Source organism: Photinus pyralis, unplaced genomic scaffold, assembly GCF_008802855.1.
Source record: "Photinus pyralis isolate 1611_PpyrPB1 unplaced genomic scaffold, Ppyr1.3 Ppyr1.4_LG3a, whole genome shotgun sequence".
Taxonomy (NCBI): domain Eukaryota; kingdom Metazoa; phylum Arthropoda; class Insecta; order Coleoptera; family Lampyridae; genus Photinus; species Photinus pyralis.
The window spans coordinates 5,506,765-5,528,758 of NW_022170509.1; the positions used below are offsets into that span (position 1 = coordinate 5,506,765).

The window sequence follows — 21,994 nt, forward strand, 5'->3', positions numbered from 1 at the left end:
GTTATAATGTGAACACCTAGATGGCGTAAGGATTGCTATATAAAGGTAAGAGTTCGCATAATGTTATTCGAGAGGGATTCCACATACCCAACAAACATAATTATATAAAATGTATGTATAAATTATGTACAAGCTTGTTAGAATTATGTAATATTGGGAGATGAATAAGAGATATTTCATATCAAAATGTCAGCAATTTTCTAAATACCAAATCTGTATATTTTATGTAAATTTCTTGATGTAAATATACATCAGTATTATATATATAATGTAAATTTTTTTATGTAAATATACATCAGTTTATATATATATATATATATATATATATATATGATGTAAATATTTGTACTAAATAAACATATAGAAATTTATGTAAATACGATATATTCATTTTTACTTAAATACAATATATTGAACAAAATGTATATTTTATATTATATAATAGATTACAATACTAGTTGACGACATTAGAAGAATCAGGGTTGCGTTTATCTGGTTTTAACCTTAATTTTGACAAACGGAACCATTCGCTACCAATGACTTCAAACTCTTTTAATGTTATATTATAGTTGACTTGGATCTGATCTGCAAAATAATGTACATCATTTATAAACATCTCAACAAAAACAATAGTACCTTTTAGGACAGTTATTGAAGATAGATCACAAACGCGAAAATTGCCTCGTTGGCCTAGCCACGAACATTTGGTAGCAGCTTCATTAGAGAATATTGATTTCAAACATCTGTGAATATTATCTTTCACATTCCTACCTCCTATAGAGGATATAAAATTTGTCTGAAATAATTTAAATTTGCAGAACACTTTTATACCTAAATATACTTACAAAAATTTTCTTTTGTTCATCATCCCCAAGAAATATTTCAAATTGATTTATATCATCTGTGCTGCTTAAGGGCAACATTTTTCTTAAATCTTTCAGTGCATCATGATTATTGACACTCTCAATTTTTCTTGAATTTTCCATTTTCTCTAGTCGTGCTGATATACCTTTTACATATAAGTTCGTACTTACAAGTAGTTCATATATTTTATCTAGAAAAAAATACAAACATATAATTACCATAAGAAAAAAATAAAATAAATGCTTACCTAACGTATAACCGTACGAATTAGTGGCAGCTTGTACGGTACCTATAAAAGCAGATTCGTAAAAGCCATAGCATACAGTGTTCCAAAATTAAGTACAAATATTTTAAAGACATTATAAACGTGCATATATTAGGCAACTTCATATATTTAAAATAATTCTAGGTTTGCCGTGAAGTATAAAGGAATATATTTTACCAGACTCGACGATGTTATCTGCAATTATAACTGGCATTTGTTCTAGATTAATGGGTGATGTTGAAGGTGAAGCATAGACTAAAACTTCTTCACACATTTGTGGTGGCGGTGTTCCACTTCGACTTGTTGAATATTCTATCATTAAATTGGCATTAGACATATGTTTGATGAAAGGAATATTTAATTTACCTTCATCACTTGTAATAGCTAGTTGGGAATCCACATATTTTGGATTTTTCTTCCTGTTGCGTTGGACTTCCTCCGAAGAGGTATAATCTTCATTTTCAGCCCTTTTTCTGGCTTCTTCTAAAGTCGCTAAAACAAAGTTTATATGAGTAGTTCGTAAATTAAAGGACGTAGCAGGATAAGAATGGTCAATTGGCCCCCGTCGAGTTTGATTCTATCGAGCCGATAATATCGAAGGGGATCTCAAAACAAAAGAAAGATATCTGCAACTTCTTATTTTCTTAAGAATTCTCTATACTAAGAAAAAATGTGATTTTCCTTCGATATTATCAGGTCGATAGATTCTAACTCGACGGGGGCCAATTAACCATTCTTATTCCGCAACCCCCTTTGAAGTGATGATTAACACAGATGTACAAATCATGGTACAAGCAAAATCAGTAATTTAAAGCCACCATTTTTCGTACCTACACAATGCAGTAAAATTCATTACAATTCACTAACTAGAAACCAAGAAAAAAACTTACAAAAAGTTCCTTCAACTCTTACACTGCATAAACTCCATTTTGCGGGGTCGGGTTTTGCTCCACGTTTTATAAAATTTGAAGGTGTTTTACTCTTTGGCCACCAACACTTAGTGTTATTGTGGGACAGCCAAAATGACGGGATTTCCGAGTAGCTGTCCTCTTCATCCAGAAAGGCAACCACCGCATACGACTTGTCCTGCATCTAAACGTCAATGTTACTTAATTTTCAGTTCATCAAAAATTTCACTAATGAATTATTAATGTTCATGTTCATCGATTTGAAAATTCCTTAAACTACTAGTTGCATATATGCTAAATATTAAGCTTTCAGTGGAATCAGTGTTTTTAACTAAAATTTATATTATAAAAAGAAAATAATAACTAGCAAGAAAAACGAAAAATTAATCTCTCCAATTGCCGTTGTTAATCTACATGCAGTAGTGTTAGCATTACATCCTTATCTGAATTGGTCTTTAAAATAATGCATTTCTGTGCAATCATTGTTACTGGTATTTCCGTAATATCTATTGCACCTTTGTCTGAAGAAAGCTCATATATATTTAAATGTGAGGATGCACATGGAACTTTGAAAAAGTCTTTCTTGGATAAATACATATGAATTGAAGCATAGATATGAGAATTTAAGAGAAAAAAATTAGTAATTAATGCTACATGGCCATCATTTAACAAACAACAGTTATTTGGTTGTCGGTTAGTTAATTTAAAAGATTTAAATTGCAGTGAGTGAATTTGTCCATTTTTTTCCACAATTTTGGGATAAACAATAGGTTCCACATTGTGAACTAAACTTATTTGATTATTCTTCTCCATAATCCGATTAAATATTTGTTGTAAAGGATTAGAACCAGTTTTGAGGTTTTTTTTGATCTCGCACATATAATTTTCAAATTTAAATGCACTATAATTATCGAGGGCACCAAATATCTTGACATCATTACAAACGTGAATAAGGTTATGAACGTTATAGGACATATAACGTTCACCATATAAACCAGAATATTTTTTTACAAAGTGCAACAAAAGTTTCTCAGCGTACTCTAAATATTGTTTGATTAATTCACTGTTACACAAAATACGAATAGCCACACTTAAACATAAAAAATGTTCATAATATTGTTCACTCAGTATATCTTTCAAGGCAATTACACCACCATACATTAAAAAAAAACGCAATTCTGTGGCCTTCCAGCGATCAATTTCAGATACACTTCTAGGCATTCGACTAAATTCGCAAGGTATTAACTGCCTGTACGACATATATTTCTTATTTAAAATTTCCTTAGAAGTATCTCCTAAACGTAAATCTTTTTTTCCATTTATCCAAAACTGGAGCATCCTTTTGACAACTCCCAGACACACAAGGTGCATGTAATCAAGTGGAAGTTGAGTTACCATGCCAATATTTAAACTGTGATGTAGTATAGTATCCGATTTATGATGTTCTTCCTGAATTTTCTGTAAAAATGAGACATCTGAACGCAGAGTTGCATTTAATTGGGGAAATATGACTCTATTGTCAGTAAAAGTTCCTTCCGTAGTACACTTGGAACATCCAAAGTATCCAGTGTGACTTTTAATTCCTGCTATAAATGCTCTGGCAGGAGCATCACATATGATAGCATTTATCTTAATGGATATATGATTATTATTTACATAAATTCCATTCATTAAAAGTCCCTTGGCCTCATCACAAAAAGGTTTCAAGTATTCATTTGCATCTGATGGTTTCTTGGCACCATAAAACAAACCTACAATAAATGGTTCTGTGTATGTGTCCTTTATACAAATCGCACCTTGAATTGGCCACAATTGTGAATTTGAACTCTTCGATATAGGTAGTCCATCGATGTTAAAGTTAATGCTGACAACTGGAGATGTATAATTATAATGTACTAAAGAGTGATGTAACATCTTCTCGAAACCAAAATGAATATAATGTCCACCTGCACAACTGTTCACGATACTTGATGTATTAACGGGTGTTTTCATGAACGTGCGAACGTCCCTTGGTAAAGAATTATGCCCATTATCACGTAGCAGGGGTAATAAATCATTTACGAATTGATGCGATACATGATGTTTTATAATTAAAGCACGGAGGTCACTTTCAAAATTAGATACAATTTTATGTGATGAAACGGGATGGTAAACAGATATATCTGAGGATTTTATACTAGCATCAGCTGTAGATAAAGTAGACGATGACAATGTACTATCAAATATTTCACTATGCTCGTCAATTGTTACAGCTTTTGATGTTGACGGTATAGGTTCCTGCGTAGTTTCTTGGGTGCTGTGAACAATATCTGTAGAAGAAAGCTGTGATGCATGAACCGAACGATGATGTAAATGTAAATGGGAAAGCACTCTTCGTCTTTGTTGTCGGGTAGTCAACTCACTAAAATCTTTAATTTTACGCTCGTTATTCATCATTCAAGTAACTAAAATAAGCATTTACACAGGTTTATTTATACCTACACAAGGAACAAACAATTCCCGCTCAGAAATTATGGTATATTTAAGGTTAGGAAAAATTAGCATGTGAAGAATAAAATTATACTAACCTCTAATACTATATCTTCAGTTCTTCACGTCGGTAGACTAACACAGCACAAAATTTATAAATACAATAGTACCTAATCAGATTCAATAATGAATATTGTATTTAATAATAAAAAAAAGACGTAAATTATCACTAATCACTGTATAACGGTAATCAAGCAGCGTGCGCTTGCGCTAGTGCTGAGCTGGCTGTCGCCTCTTCAGTTAATTTTATGTATATCGGATGTAGCAAAACATACAGTACATGGTGGGTAGCAGATATCTGACATAAAATGTACATTTTTTTGGTGACATTATTCATTAAGTATATCATATACTCATATGTATATATTAAATACATAAATTTGTTATGTAATGTTAATATATTTAGTATTGCTGTAATTCATACAACTCTTTTTTGATATATGGGCTACATATAGTTTTTTTATATATAATATATATAAAAATTAATGAACTCCTAAATAACATAGTAGTTCTGATATATATGATACATAAAAAACTAAATATATAAGTTTTTATCTTAATCTTACATATTTGTTATGTATGTTTTATATGTCTGTTTATTGGGTAGTAATTCAAATGTAAACCAAAGCAAAGATTACACGGTAAAGAAAATAACGTCACAAATTACTCAATTTTGATAGATGATAAATAGACGAGTTTTGCCGCTTTGCCAACAAAGTGGTGATAACTATAGTTTTTGATCAAATTTAGACTTGTCACTTACTCAGATGGACCGACGGACAAGAGCTTTCCTTTTGTTACGGTCGGACAGTTCACAAGAGACGAAGAGAGACACGAAGTTTTGTGTAGCGTGTGTGGTCTTTTTAAATTATAAGGAGAGGTGCCTTAGAGGCTTTTGATTAATTTTATTTAGACTATTCCGTTATTCATAGTGATTCGAAAAAGAAACAAAAGGGGCAGATGGTGATAGATAAATAAATACTACAAAGTTACACTTCCCATTTTTAACTACAACACGCCTTCGTAAAAATCGATAGGCCACATTAATTACTCACATTTATAAAGCCAATAGATTTGGGAGTGTGTATTTCGTGCAAAAACGTAAAATACGTTTTGTAGTCTAAGGTTGTAACTAAGCGACAGGTGCACCAGGTACAGCAGGTACACCTGCCTTTTTTAAATGCCCAAGGCGAAATATACTCCAATATTATGGGATAATTACCAGAATGTTTTACGCCTATACCGCCAACTAAAATTCTAATAATTCATTTCGTCTTAATTTTGAAGGCACCTTCCCAACCGCAATTGCTATACGCAACCGACTTGAAATAAGGTTTTCACCTACTACGTCGTTCGACAGAAAATCGTTACCATGCTAAACGAAAGGGTAACACAAAAGACGACCTAATTAGGTACACAAAAGTGACTGATTTTCCTTCGTGGTGTCTGTCTGTTTGTTCATGACAATCCTTTGATGTATGACAGCCGGTGCTCCTCTGGCCGTGCGAAGTATATATAGCTTTTTCCATCATTATTATGAGAAGGTCCCGTTTGGGTTACTTTGACAACTCCAGATAAGTATAGGTACCTAGTTGTGGTGTGATAAATTAGCACCTATTCGTCTTATTAGAAAGTGAAATCAAAGAATCAATCCACTCGACGCACATTATGTAAAGAAAGTGTATTGATTTTCAAAATGTGAAATGAAAGTGTACAACTCGGTTAGGTAGGTAATAATTAATATGGTTACAGGGAAAGGAGACTCGAAAAGATAACATTTGAATAAATCCATTCCCCGTTTGTACCCAAAGCATGGTCTGAAAAAAAAATGTTCAATTTTTCGGTGTACAAAGGATAACCGATATGATTAAATGAAATGCTAATAACAGCTATAAAGGTTAGTACAGCGAAAAAATAATGGGGGATACAGCAATTTCCAAACGTAATCCCTTTATATTTGTGTTAGAGCTTTCGAAAACAGTTTTTTCTCTATCAATAACAACTGTAAGGAGAATAAGGATTTTTCTTTTACTACTGTTTTCGGGTGTGTTATTTTTTCATTTTGTGTGATTACTATAATCAATAAAGAGTCTTGTTACTATTAAATTAATTACGTGCACTGTATGCATTTTTAATAAACAAGCAACCCCAACACACAATTAGACTTTATGCAACTGGGGATTCGCACACCATAACTTCCAAAAAACGCTTATCCAAAATTTTGGTTGATATATCTTGTGCAAATAGCGTAAGTCATGCGCGACAGGTAGCCGTACAGTAAAGTCCACAAACTGGAAATTACCGATACAAAGAAAAATATTTTGGAAAAGTAAAGCAGTGATAAAGTTAATGAGTTTATGACTACCGCACAATACGCTTTTTTATTCTTTTTTACGGTCATGCTTTCTGATTTTTACGGTCACGGTATTAAAGAAGTAAGGTCATGATGTTATCGACATGCGTACAATAAAGTGTTTGTTAGTTATTAACTGTGATAGCTCAATTTAATAACTAAAATAATTAAATGGCGATTAGAATAAGTGTTTGCTGCAATAATGTCCACACTGATAACCTATTCAATGTCTACAGAATCTGAGACCGCATATTACTTAACTAGGCCAATTTAAAGATATTAAATATCAACTAGATTTTGTGCAATTGCGTAGTTTTACCTCTTGTAGATGTGTCTTGGACGATATGGCTCAAAGAACCAACCGATCTAATACTCCAGATGCAAAAATACTATAGATAGCTCTCATGCCATGTCGTAAATTGACAACGGAAAATTGTATTTAAGTGAGTGTAATCCAAACTAAAATCCACCCACAAGATTATATCCTTTTTAAATCTCGTAATTTATCTACATACAGAAATTATATATATATATATATATATATATATATATATCTCTGTGATATGCAATTCAACTACTGAAAACAGTATCACAATTTCTGATTCTCCATTAAGTTTCCCTTCTACAAATAAGGATTGACGGATGAACGATACAGATAGAGGAATCGGTATATCGACGGTATCGGTCAAACATTAAATACACAGGGTATCGCAAATTAAAAGGGCAAAATACGTATAAATGCCAGTTTTGGCAGCATAAAGTCGGAAATCAGCATATGCATTATGAAAGCGCAGTTTTGGTAATACAGATTACTATTTTATTAGCAAAGTTTAAAACTATAGATCTCACGAGTAATCTCGAGAGCTAACTCAAAATAGACCAAAGCCTGCACATCTACACTAGCGTGTTTTTTTTCACGGACCTAAAAAAGCGACAGAGCACGACCCTACGGGGTCATTGAATTTGACCCATTTTCAATAGGCTTGGCACATGTGACATATAGGTCAGCTGTGCAAAGTTTGAACCGAATAGGTTCAAGTGTTCCGCAGAGACAGAGAGGCGCGACCCCAAGGGGTCATTGGATTTGACCCATTTTCAATAGGATTATTACATGTGGCATATAGGTTAACTGTTGCTAAGTCGGTCCGAGCGTTTGACAGTTATGGTGTTCACCGACGGACAGACGGACACCAGTCGAGCAGACAAACCCTATATACATTCGAACTAATCAGCCACATTCATTTATTAAAAAAATGTAATTTCTGACTTTTCAACTCTGGGTTTGAGCTCAATACTACCGACTCATAAGATTCAAAATACTTAAAACACTCAAGACAAAATATGTGAGTGAAATGAACCCAAAAGAGACTCGCAAACTTTACTCGTTTCATATCACAAGCTGTAAACCTTTTAAGCTTAGAAATGGTCCAGGAACATCTCTCCTCAAATGACAAAGTTGAAACTCCGCATCTTCGATCTTTAATATTGTACCATTAAAAATGTAAGAGTGCAATGCAACAACAGGACCGACTTCTTAAACCTATTTACCTTCGTTTAGTTCTGATACAAGTTAGGCAACTTTAGTTAGGTTTATTTAAAAGTGTATAAATAACTCTTGTAGATATGATTCAAAGTTTCAAAGTGGGTTCTCCTTACTTGTAATTATTCCTTTACATTCATGCAGGTTTTATAATTTTGTAGGCATTCACGGTAATAGTTTAGTTTAGGGTCTGTGAATGTTGTAGCCCTTATTATTATTTACTCATTTACTTCTTCAAAACTTCTTTCAAACACCATCTCATCATTTTTAAGAAGTGGACTATAATTTATTACAAAATAAGCATAAACTCACCATTGGTTTTATTCACACGTCAATCTTTAATTAAACAACAAGATACACAATTTCCTAAATAAATGTTATTACATTCACTAAATATGTATAAACAAAAGATTAGCTATGAAGACAAAAGATGACGCATCTATTAATTGCACCTATTGTCTTCTCCTGCGGACTTTAAATTGGTCATCTGCGCATAGCCCGCACTCGCCTTCTTAGCTGCCGGTGTACAAATAAACAATGAAAGCAATTTTAAAAAAATAAAAATATTGTTATTAACTGCAAGGGTAGGTACAAACATCAGCAAGAAGAACATTTTCCCCAACCCAAAAATTGAGTCACATAATGCCCCTGGCCGCTGTTGCTGAAGGTTCTCTTCAAAACGGCCACAATATTTTGTTTCAAGAAGCGAAGTCTCTGTCTCATTCTCCCTTCTTCTACAAAAAAAAACCACGAGGGCATATTGGGATCCTCAAACACCACAGTTTGTTACTCCGGTTGGCAGTTATATTTTATTTTTTTATTGTTATTTTTGTTTCTTGTCCTGATGAATTACGCAAGTGGGCGAAATGTTGACTTTTCGTTCAATAGCAGTTTCAGACCATGTAGAATGTGTTTTGAAGAAACTAGAAAAAGATGACAATTCTGATATGTCCTGCAAATGTCATTTTTGGCACAAAAATGTATACAGGATTTTACGTACATTCGAAAAATATATAGGGTGTTACATTTAAAATAAGCACGGTGGCCTCAACTTTCGGTATAACCGAAAATGCAAGTCTTTAATATATAAATCTTTAATATATAAACAAGAATAAATACAGTTAAATTGACAAAGTCAGTCCCATAACATGCAAAATCCATTTTTTACTACCATTCTTTTTACTTATGGGTCCCGTATATTGGCCATTATTTAAAAAAAAGGCTTTGTAGCGACATTATTAATAATTACTATTTTGTTTCCTTTGCGAAAAGGCAAGTAATTCAATATGAATGTGTCTACAAACCTTTTTTCTAGTATCAGTCGTCAATCTGCAGAAAATTAGACCGTAAGAATCTTTGGTATTGGTTTTCTATCCACGACTGCATTTTCGCCAGATCTTTGATGTCGTCCAGTGGTCCGTGCAGAAAAATTTGCCAAATGCCACCAACTTTTTACAGTATATATTCCTTTTCGAGATATAAATTGACGGCATTCGTCGTGGACGCGGACCATTAGGAGATAATAGCAAAGCAAGATGTTTCTAACCAATGAATTGTGTGCCAGTGTGACCATGCAAATTAGAACATTTGTAGCATTAACACAAATGAAAAATGCTGGCAAAAAAACCCCAATAAATTCAGCATTATTTTTCAAAAACTGAGCCGTTCAGTGCAATCTGTGGTGACATTTCGGAAAGTAACGTCTTCAAAGGAACCTACGTTCTAAATGTCAAGTATCCATCTTCCACAGTTTATGGAAACAAGATTCCGAAGAGGTGACCCAAATTACCAATTCAGCGAAAGGATCAACTGCTTCTAACAAGTGTTACATTCAGCAAGGAACAATGGGTACAAGAAGTAAAACAATTAAATGTAACTTTACAATTATATACCTATTTGTCTGTTCTGCTCTCACATATAGAAAATCCGAAAGTGCTATTGAGTTTCACGTATAATATAAATTTCTTTTTTTTTAACGGGTAGATTTAAGCGAACCCATATCTACCCGAAACAAATATTTTAAAATCATAAAAAAATTTGCATATGAATATACGGAGTGTTACAAAAAACTATGACCAATTTCTTGTTTTCTTAGAATATTTAGCTATCGAATTGGACTTGATAGCCCTAACAAAGACACATTAACTCTTTAATTAGTATTTATCATATCCCTGGCAGATTGAAATGATGGTGTGTTGGCATTCGTCAAATGTGTCTTGGCGTTTAAATTAATCTATTCGAGCATAAATAATAAACTAGGAGTTTCCTCGCTTTATAGGTCACAAAAGCGTCTCTCAGTTTCAGTTCAATACTGATGTATGCAATTATTTAAAATACCTTTGCAAAGAGTGACGTCAATATAATTACAGGGAATATAAATATAAATCTCTTAGGGGACTAGAAATATATTAAACATTCTCAATTACCATGGATTCCAGGTTATGAATGCATAAGAATAGGTACCAAATACATGTCTTGATCATTAATGGTTGTATAATAATTAAATTAAGATAAATACGGTATGGAATCTTTCATATTTAAATACTGCAGCACCGGGCTAAGATTCGTTGTATATGGAAAGATTCCATCAACCAAAACGTAAAATAGAAAAACCTTGTACTTGGCTGATCTTTACTTCGAAAGTGACCTGGGCAAAATGAGAGAGAACTTCATTAATAAATTTAAAGCTCAGATTAAACAAAAATTCAAATACAATAAAAAATGTTGTTTTGAAGATATATTCAGTGTCCCAGAGAAAATGTTCACCCTATATGTATAATGCGAAAAATTCAAAAACCTTCGATACGGTTATGATCTAAAATTGACAATTATCGTATTAGAGGAATGGCTTATCGTATATCTAAGAGTTACCTCACGGATAGACGGCAACAGGTTCAAACAGATCACTTTTACAATCACGCTCATCAATGAACCGTGGGAGTTCCACAAGGTGCAGTGTTGGGCCCTGTACTCTTTACGTTGTATATGAATAGTCATGGTAGCACTTGCTAAATAATCAGCTTTGCGTACGAGACAGTAACGACACAAATAGTTCAATGGCAACAATTTAATTAAATGATACAAAAACAACATACCTGCCATTTGCATCCTGTATCTCCAAACTTCCCCAATCTAGAACCACGTAGATACAACAATTCAGGAAACAACATCAGTAGTAAGATATTGCGAGAACTTGACTGAAAAAGAACTCTCAGTCCCCCTCTTCATTTCTTCCTGCATCTTTTATAATCAGCGTGTTATCATAAACCCTGCCACATTATTTTTGAAGACATACAATAAACCCACAATTTGGCTTATAAAAAAACTGTTCTTATCACGTAAACAAAATGTTAATTGTATACAAAAATAATGCTTAACCAATAAACTCTATAGAGATAAAGAAATTGGACACAAAGAAAAATTGACAAACTTTATTTAAAATGTTATCAAATTAAATGCAAGTAATAATTTCTCATAACTAAAATGCCATTTTCATCGCTCTTACGATTGCAGATTGGGGTGAAATTAATTTCTTCGCCCCTCACACAGACAATATTGATTGTTGTGTTACTTTCAAAGAAGAACACCCATTTTTCAATATTAGATACTTTACGGCCTTTTCGATTAAGTATTGCATTTAAATCATGTGGTAATTGTTCTCTTCGTCAAGCCTGAAGGGATAAATAAGTTAGTCATACGACAAGGGTGCAATGGTATAACACCGGTTGGGTATATGCATTCATAAAACATTAGATACAGACCTAATATTTATGCACCCTGTCACAGTATTGCCATGCACTATAGGCTTGGTACGTGATGAAGCGTATTCCATAATATGACGCATTATGGACTGCAAGCGTAGATATTAAACGGTCAATTTGAAATATGGCATGTCGAAGCATTTACAACAATTCTGGTCCATTGGAATCATCTCCACTGTCCGTCTCAGTCTTTACTCCTAATGAAATGCACAATAAAAAGTAATGAGTCATTTAGCATCTGAAAGTAGATAGATGGGGTAATTGTCAATACAGGACTTCGCCACACCTTTATAAATTTAGTACTGTGAGTGCCTTTCTTTCACCTTACCCTTAAATTTATGACATTTAATTTCTATGGAATCATAAGACCGACCCTAAGTGTAGTAATGAGATTCTTGCTTTGAATGAACGCAAAGGGTTGAGACGAACTATAATATAACTACCCGCCCTATTCGTTACAGTGGATCTTGATCGCAGTTCCAAATGACATTTTTACCTCAAAAGTGTTTACCAACCGGAAAATGGAAAAATTCCCTTTCTGAACGATATTTTGAATATAAAGCAAACACCGCGAGAGCTAATTCAACCAACTTTTATTTAATTAGGGGTAATTAGTAGCTGCCGCCATTGTATTCTATGCAAAGGAGTCCCATTTTAAAGGAGTGGGAGTCAGGTAGTGCGATTTGCAGTACAATAAACCTTCTTTGTATTCTGTAATTCCAATTTCCTGATACCATCTCGCTACTATTTTTTATTATTATTAATTATATTATTTACGTAAAGATCAGTTTGGCAATCTTTCAGCAATTAGACATGTTTAAATGGTGTATCATCTTGAGCTTATCAGTTAGCTTAGCAAACCATCGACGGCACAAATCTCGAGACTAGATGCATTGGTTAATTAACCGTTTGTGCCCTAAAAAGCAAACCATTTCGAAATTATCCAGTCCTTATTTTAATTACTGCTAACTTCGCACACTTTTATCGGTACAAATTTCGAGACTAAATGCGTTGGAAATTATCCCCATTTCTCCAACTTCGCACACCCTGAAATATGAAGAGGGTATACGTTGAAAATTGTTTTTTTTTAATATTCTGCTATCTGTCTGAGGGTTCAACGAGATGGGGGGCCCTAGTCGATATTACACTTAACTGTGCAAGGTTAGCCTCCCAGGAACTGACCGATGTGTATGTGTTTGCAATAGGTATAGACATTGAATGTTTCCTAAATTATTCTTCGAGATTGCTGCCATAACAAGAGCATCATCAATAACTTTAATATGTGACGACCAAATCGTGAAACATTTTTGGGTTACAAAATGAAAGTGCAACGGCAAACTGTCCAGCTAGCTAAACACAGGTACTAAACAAAATCTTTTAAACGAAGTGATTATTTATTTATCAATTTGGAAAACTCAGCAGCCTCAACCGCCTCCAAAATTCCAAACGAATAATTAAGAAATGTTTAATTAATACCTGGCCAAAAAATTTGACATGAAAACTCTTATCTGGGTCGGAACTTGGACTCGATTAAACACAACATAGAACATTTATAGATTAAAGCAAATTTATTATACAAAATCTATCGAATAAAACTAGCCACTCAGGGCCAGAGTACAAATACCACGTCGCAAGCGAAGTCTACTAATAATTCAAAGTACCGGACTGTTTTTAACTAATGCAGGAACGCTTACAAAAATTCACTTACTTCTAGAACCTCACTTTTTTATTTTAATTGGACCTGAATCTCGATTTAGATGACACTGGGTTCATTTGAATTACGATAAGCGATAAACGCTCGAACTAGAACACTCCGAATAGGTAAAGCCCATATACCAGTCGAGGAGCCATGTACAGCCAAAATCCCTTCTACATGCCCATACCCTTTTGCTTATTCGATGAATGTGCCCTTTCCAGGTCAGGAGAGAGTCTATGATCACTCCCAAATATTTCACTGACCTGGTCAGACCCAGCTGACGTCCTCGAAGAGTGAGTTCCGCTCTTCTTCTATTCGTAAATGGAACAACCTCGGTCTTTTCCGGGTTAACGGAGACGGTAGCTTCTGCACCACCTGCTCCAGAGCCCTCTGCATGAGCTCTTTCACGGTGCTTTTAAATTTTCCAGTTATGACGATCTTGAGATCGTCCGCGTATTCTTGTGTATACGCTCCGTCCTCGTGCAGAGGAGACCGTCTAGCCCCAGGCACCCATCCACCCTGCGGACATCCTCTAGTGACCGAGGAGCTCATCTCCGTCTACCCGATCCTGCTTGTGAGCATGGTGCGGATCCATCGTAAGGTTGGCCCATCAATGCCAAAGCAAAGTAGCGCCACTAATGGCATGACCCTGCGGGTAATATTTCGTCCGGTCCTGCACTTTTAAATGGGCTGAACGTGTTGACCGTCCATTTATGACTTCCAGTACCTTATTAAATTTATGCCATTCATTAAAGGCGAAATACGCAGGTTACGCCACAAAGGATATGTGTTAGTTAATATTAATTAATTACTCGAGGACGAAGACTCGAGATGGGCTTTCAACCTAGCAAGACAGAGAAGGATGCGGGAGTTTGTTTTTGTCTAGGACACATTTTCTCTTTATTTTTCTTTGTAATTGCACCAGGTGACTAGGGTGTAGGTTAATTGCCTTTGCTGTTGATTTAATAGATGCTTGATATTTGTTGGTAAATAAGTTGGCTATACTTGGGGGTAGCTTTGTTTATTTGTTTTTAAAGGCACATACGTATTTCTTTATCATGTAGGTGCGTAACGATTTTCATAACAATGTCGCTTCAATTACGTTATAAAAGTAAAAGTTATGTTGCAATCTTTTGATGTTTGGGGTATTTCCTTTAGTTTGGCTAAATATTTTGACTTCAGGGTCTAAATTTTTAATTGGTTAGTGACTTTTCTATTACCAATACCAAACGGCTATTAAAGACCTGCACCTGAACCTGCACTTTCATGATGAGCTAAGAAATGGAATACTATACAGCCATTAAAAAAGACTGAATTCGCTCGAAGTAAGAAAGTGAGTACATTTGCTGGAAGGTTTCAGTAGCTCTTTCTTTCCTTGTAATCAATGAAGACCCTAGAGCTACCCTCGACTCGGGTGTGAGAGGACAACCCTTATTTGATTGTTTTAACGTGTTAATTAAATTTCACTTTCCCGGGCCCTAACGCCCGGAGGGTTCCGCACGGCATCGTTGCACTTCCGATATCCAGTTTTTTACCATCAATTTATCAAAGCTATTAGCCTACCTACAAACTATAATTTAAACATTTTGGAGTAGCACAAATTTGTCAACAGTTATAATCGGCCGAATTTACAATTCACAACATGGCCCTCTATGGGCACAACGTTGAAGTATGAAAAGAAGGGAAGGTTGAGTGCTGTTCCCAAAATCTATACAATTTAACAAATAAAACATATTTGATTGGGTTGGTTACTGAAAAATGTTGGAATCCATTCTCGCGTTCATTTTTGAAAGACGCGCGAATCTTTCCTGCAAATAAACGTACGTTTCCCCTCGCAAAATCCTTCATGATCTAATTAAAGATCCTATTTATCCCAACTACCCTATTTAATCTCCGACTAGTTTGGAAATTACAATATATGTCGTCAATTCTGGATAAAATGAGCTTTCATGGAATCCCCTAGCACGACTGGAGTAATTTAAAAATTAATTACTCTGGAAGGACTCCTCTTAATCATTTTCAGATTCAAATTGAACTCCGGTTACATGATAATAATACTGTTTTCACGTCAGTATCCCTTGCATTACGCTGCAACGCATTTATGTGACAGCTAATCAAGTTACAGAAGCCATTATAACTATGTTATTGCATGTCGGTAGCAGAAATAAATCTTTCATAAGGAATTACGATCAATGAGCTATATGAGTTAATATTATTTTCCTGGTTTTTTTGAGGTGGGTGAAATGAAATATGGTTTAGAACAGATAGATACAGAGAAACGTTGTTTACAAAACATCACCCACGTGCATTCAACCAAACTAAACTTTACCTTCCAGATTGGAGAACTGACAGATATAAACAAAGTTGAAAAAAGATCGTTGAGAATTCTTAGACAGATTCACCTTGTATGTTATATACAAATGGAACAAGTAGACTTTACACGTACAACACAACAGGTTCAAAGGATAATCATTTACGAACAAGTCGGAAACGTTATTACCACTGAGGCAATGCGCTGTGGCGTTTTTCCTAATGAAATTGGTAAATCATTTAAAAAAGTCATTGCTTTAAAGGTACACGGCACAGGTACAAACTTAACTGGGTGGCCAGCTCCCTTTTGATGTTAATTAACATGCTTGTTAACCAATGTTACTATAGACTAACTAGGGAAGCTGGTGCAATTATAGTGGAATGCTGAGCTACAGTCCAAACTTTGACAATTTTCTCGTCCAATAAGAATGATTTTTTTATATCATTATATGAAAGAACGTCGCGCACATTTATTGAAGGCCGGGTAATTGACTTTAGACTCTTGAACACACCGTGTAAGTGTGTAATGTAATAGACGTAATAAGTTTTCCTAAATACACTTTCGTAATTTCATCATCCTTACAGTAGCTACTATATACGCTGTGCGCTTCAGTTAGTACGATATAATTTATTATCTGATTATTGGTAGCAAAAGCGAGCAATTAATTGAGCACGAACATACGTTATTTTGTGGAGAATATGCGGAACAAACAATTTCACTTCACTGGAGAATCGATCGAAAGCCTTTGACAAAGTTGGAAGCTTTACTTTGTACATTATATACTTCCTGTACTATTCAAAACAGTACAAAGCTCAAGATCCTATAATCGCAGAACCTGATGGTATGTTTTATTCTCAACTTTTTTTATTGATTTACGTAATTCGAAATTAAATTATAGGCCTATTCAATATTTCGCTTATTATTGCGTTAGCGAGTATTTATTTTATCACTTCTGTTAGTCTGAAATCATTCTACAAATCGGAATCTGACCAAAACTGGTTGTTCGCTGAAGTCACGTAAAGGAATTAACAAGTTGTAAATCAGTATATGCATTTTTGGTAATACAGATCATTATTTTGTCAGCAATTACCGATCTCACGAGTAATCTAACTCAAAATAGACTAGAGCATGCACATCTACACTGTAACAGAAAGCTTTTAGTGAAAATTTCAAGTCTCTAGCTATTGTAATTGCTGAGATCTCAGCCAGGCAGCTAGCCATAACGAATATAATAGCGCTACAAATCTATACTTTATTTATTTTTAGCCTTTATTTGCCTTTAGTGTTCTTTTTTACAAATACAAAAATAGTTAATAGTAATAGGGTCGGTTTTTAAGCATAGGTACTATCCAAAAATTAAGTCTTTTGAAATCTTTAATACCCATACAGGGTGTCCAAATTTCTGATTTTCGTTTTTTTCATGATGAACTAATCGTACTAGACGTTCCTAACCAAAACATTATTGAGACACCTTTTTCAAGATGACGGAGAGACACGTGGAAACTTTATTTATTCTTATGGGCGCCATTTTCAATTTTATCTCTATAGCTCTCTTTCCCACCAGTTGTGGTTTGTATGGCTCCCTCGCTTCACATTTTTAAATGACATACCATTTTTAGCAATATGGAATACAGCGTCCTGAGTCTTTCTGCGGCTTCTGCCCTTGAACAGTTTTTGAGTCTTGCGTGTCGCTATACATTGTTGTTCCAAACTTCACCCAATCCGCCTTGCGGTATATAAATTTCGCACTATTCCGTCTGTCCGTCTGTTCATGAACACGATAACTGCCAAACGCTTGGACCGATTCGGTTCATACTTTGCACAGTTGACCTACATGCCACATGTAACAAGCCTATTGAAAATAAGTCAAATCCAACGACCCCGTAGGGTTAACCCGAAGTGCTCTGCCGCTTTTTTAGATGCCTACTCCGCCCCAAAAGTTTTTTCTTTCACGCTTGTTCTTTCGTCATACTTTACGTTGTGCCGGTGTGTGTATGTGGTAAAAATAAGTCGTTATGATTCCATTGCATGCAATGGCATCCTGGTGAAAGTTGCACTGCACTACAACGCGATGGTTTAATCGCCGCTGTGAAAAACCTACGACGATATCACCGTGAATATTATTCCCAAAGTATGTGTAAGTTAATCCAAGGCAGTTTATTCTGTTATGCAAAAGAATTGTTTTGCCGTTGAAAGCGGAATTACATGTTATAAAAGAGTCATAATAAGGTCATCCTAACAGCTCTTGAATCACTACTTAGCAAGAACATTAGTCAAGATACCGTTAAAAACGTAGGCAGTTATTCTAATGCTTCTAAAAGTAAATCGATAGTGAAGGACACCCATTTGAATATGGAACAAGTGCAAAATGATAATTTTAAAGATAATGGCACCCTCAAAAACAGAGACGACGTCGTGCAGTTTTGTTATTAATTAAATTAAAACCAAAAAAATATTTTCACCTCCTCTTGAGAACAATGTCTGGACCCACCCTTGACTTGGCCTATGGACGTTTGTGTTAATCTTTTTTTATTGCACAAAAAATCAATTTAAAAGAATAAAATCAGTATCAAGTGTTAATCTCGTAAGTTCTAAAAAAAACAGTAATTCGGAAGAAGATATAAAATCTAACATGAGTTTGTACACCCTACCACTTGTGACATTTATAAATCCACCCTTCGCGGTAGGAGTGTTTCCGGATTTATTAAAAATAGCAGCTGTGCTGCTGAAGGAGACGTTAATGACATTGTTAATTATATACCAGTATCTATCTTACCTGTATCTAAACAAATTGCCACTAATTTCGTTTTAAGGTGGCGTTTACATTGAAAAAGAGGAAGTTTGTTTCCACAATAACTGCCTTCTGGGTATACAGTTTTGGTTGAAATAACTTTCATTCAAATACATAATGTTCCGACATTGAAACATAAAACAAAAATGATTTAGCTAATTTCTGCACTTTTGCCATTATTTAGGAAATCAGTTGTTAAAAAACTCCCATATAAAATACATATCTTTCATTTTTATCACACACTGATAATAATTTGTTATCAAATTTAACTTCATTTACAATATTAAACCCTTAGCTACCATCGTTATTTAACAGAAGTTTATTTTTTTACCTCGAAACAAAGTTATTGAGGAAATCGCAAGGCAACTTTTTGCACTTTTTGTAAACGCCACCTTAAGATTGGAAGAAGCACTACTGATGTTGTGAAAATTCCAATTACTTTGTGAACACCTTTTCGGAGTATTCTGCTTAACACATTAAGACATATATATTATGCATATTTGTGAGGAGTGCCTCAAGGAAACCACTACTTTTCCCAATTTATGTAAATTATTTCCGAGCTTATGTCTAATGACTGCATTTTATATACAAACATCACTCCAATTAAATAGGCTAGTCAAAATCGACACAAAAAATCGCTAAATTCGCAAAACATGATGTATCTCTGATTTTTTAGTATGTTCTTTGGACCCATTACAGTAGTGTATACTGAAGTTTGCAACTCTCTAAAAGTTGTGGAAAAAGTGTAGTATACGAAAAACCGCGAAATTTTCGGAATTTTTGGAGTGTTTGCGTTATATTTCCTTAACTATGCATTTTTCGACTTTAGTCACTGTATACGTTTTTGAAGAGTATTAAATGTGTAACAATTTGCGCCCAACCCGAGCTCTGTAAGTCAATTAGTTACCGAATTACGGCACTTTGAAGATAGTCATTTTTTTCCAAAAAGTGAACATTTGAGTTTTACATCTTCTTTAGATCGAAATTGCGGCTAAACTATTGATCCTACGAGTAGAAATTATAAAATAGAAGTTGTAGATAATTTAATTAGCTTTAAGTTAAGCGTAAAGTGGGGTCTGCAGGTCTCGTAGTTCTCTCTAAATCTCAAAAAAACCGATATAAGGTAAAATCGCATTCCATACCTGCTTTCAGGCAAGTGCAGCCACCTCTGCATCCCTTTTTGCATTTGCAAGAAAGCAGTTTCAGGAGTTCTGGGAGGGCAGGGGGTTACCGTCTGGTAATGGGAATGAGTCCAGCCGAGTTCAATTCCCAACCCCATTCGGTGGCCTAAGCATTGTCCTGGAGACCACATTTAATACTCTTCAAAAACGTATATAGTGACTTTCGTCGAAAAATGTATAGTTAAGGAAATATAACGCAAACACTGCAAAAAGTCCGAAAATGTCGCGGTTTTTCGTATACTACACTTTTTCCACAACTTTTAGAGAGTTGCAAACTTGAGTATACACTACTCTAATGGGTCCAAACAACATACTAAAAAATCAGAGATACATCATGTTTTGTTGATTTATTGTCGATTTTGACTGGCCTAAAACGTGGAATCAGAGGATTGAATGGATCATACCAATAAGCGGTATATACAGTGCGATACAGTGTTTCCGGGGATTGAAACGTCTACAAACCATACCGTCAACCAGAAATCTATACTAAATTCTTTATTAACGAGCTCTTAGCGAGTTTATAATTTTGCGGTGTCTGTCCGTCTATCCGTTAGCACGATATCTCGACAACGAATGGACCGATTACGATGAAATTTTGTTAGGTGGATTCTTTATCAAATTTGTAGATCGCGGTTCGTGAATTGGCAGCAGTATAGCCCAAAAAATAAGGTAGGCCCTTTTGACATCTATGCGAGTTATGAACCGAATTGCATGAAATTCAATGTACATATAGCTTTAGCCATATAAAACGCAATTCCAAAAGTTGAGCCTAATTGATCAACATTCACAGTGGCCTTTTCGCATCTCGACCATTTATAAACCGGATTGCAAACTTTCTTATTTATGAAAGCATTTAAATGAAGTTTGTTTCAAAATTTGGTTTTGTGCATGATAAGCAGTGCCAATTTTCTTATTTATGGAAGCAATTAAGTGAAATTTATATTTCATACATATACACTTTAAATAAAAGCAAAACTTACACCAAGTTCAAAATTTGGTTTTGCACATGCTATAGCCATACCCAATATACAGAAATATCAAATTTTATGCTTTTCTTACCGTGTTCTCTTTCTGGATATGTTGGTTAGAGCGAAAACTACGTTTATTGACGACACATACCTCGGATAATGACAAAAAGATTGCTTGACTGGCAAAATAATTGCTAGTAGTACCTTGATTTAATTGTGTAACAAGATTGTCCAATTTTGGTAGTATTTTTTGTTTCGAAAAGTGAAAGTTCCTCACTGAATAGAGAAATTGTGCCACAGTTATTCGAGAAACAATGACCCAGGTGTTCATCTTATTTTCAAGTAAAATATTCGTTGAAACAATTTCAATGGGGTCGAGACTACCTTCAGGAAGGACTTGTTTAGGATCCACGGCAGTCTGATCGACGAATGACAATCCCAGTACTTGCAATAGCTGGGGTGACAATATTCAAAATTATGCACGCAGATTTGGGCACGAAAAAGAGTGTCTGCTCGAAGGATTCCTAGACTCCTTGTCACAGACGACGTGGGTGTTCCACTGGGATCCTCCAAGGAATCAATGCAGTGGGCCCATAAGGACTCTCCACTACCAGGAGAAGCAAGTGTAAAACTGGTGGCGACTGGAGGATGGAGCTGTCAGGACATTTTGCTTATTAACAAACGACCTAGCTTGTTCATGATTTTGGACTTTGTGTCGATTTTTTTGTGTACATGATAAATCGTCAACGGTTTCGAGTTTTCCAATTTTGTTTACCCAAAATCGTCCTGAAACCTTCATTTTCGTGTCTACTTTCTGTCAGGAAATT

General features: G+C 34.8%; 1 protein-coding gene across 2 annotated transcripts; it reads right to left on the reverse strand.

The window, feature by feature from the left end:
* Positions 1 to 367: 367 nt before the first annotated feature.
* On the reverse strand, positions 368 to 4,999 carry LOC116166037. Of its 2 annotated transcripts, none has more exons than XM_031480859.1 (8): positions 4,605 to 4,999; positions 2,020 to 2,221; positions 1,496 to 1,621; positions 1,307 to 1,441; positions 1,112 to 1,153; positions 846 to 1,054; positions 637 to 796; positions 368 to 585 (listed from the first exon to the last, which is right to left on the reverse strand). In XM_031480859.1, the coding sequence occupies exons 2-8, from the start codon at positions 2,219 to 2,221 to the stop codon at positions 455 to 457; spliced, it is 1,005 nt and encodes a 334-aa protein (XP_031336719.1). In that variant the 5' UTR covers positions 4,605 to 4,999; the 3' UTR covers positions 368 to 454. The 2 variants fall into 2 exon arrangements, with proteins under 2 accessions (XP_031336719.1, XP_031336720.1); XM_031480860.1 differs by having other exon boundaries at positions 2,042 to 2,221; positions 4,605 to 4,996.
* Positions 5,000 to 21,994: the final 16,995 nt, after the last annotated feature.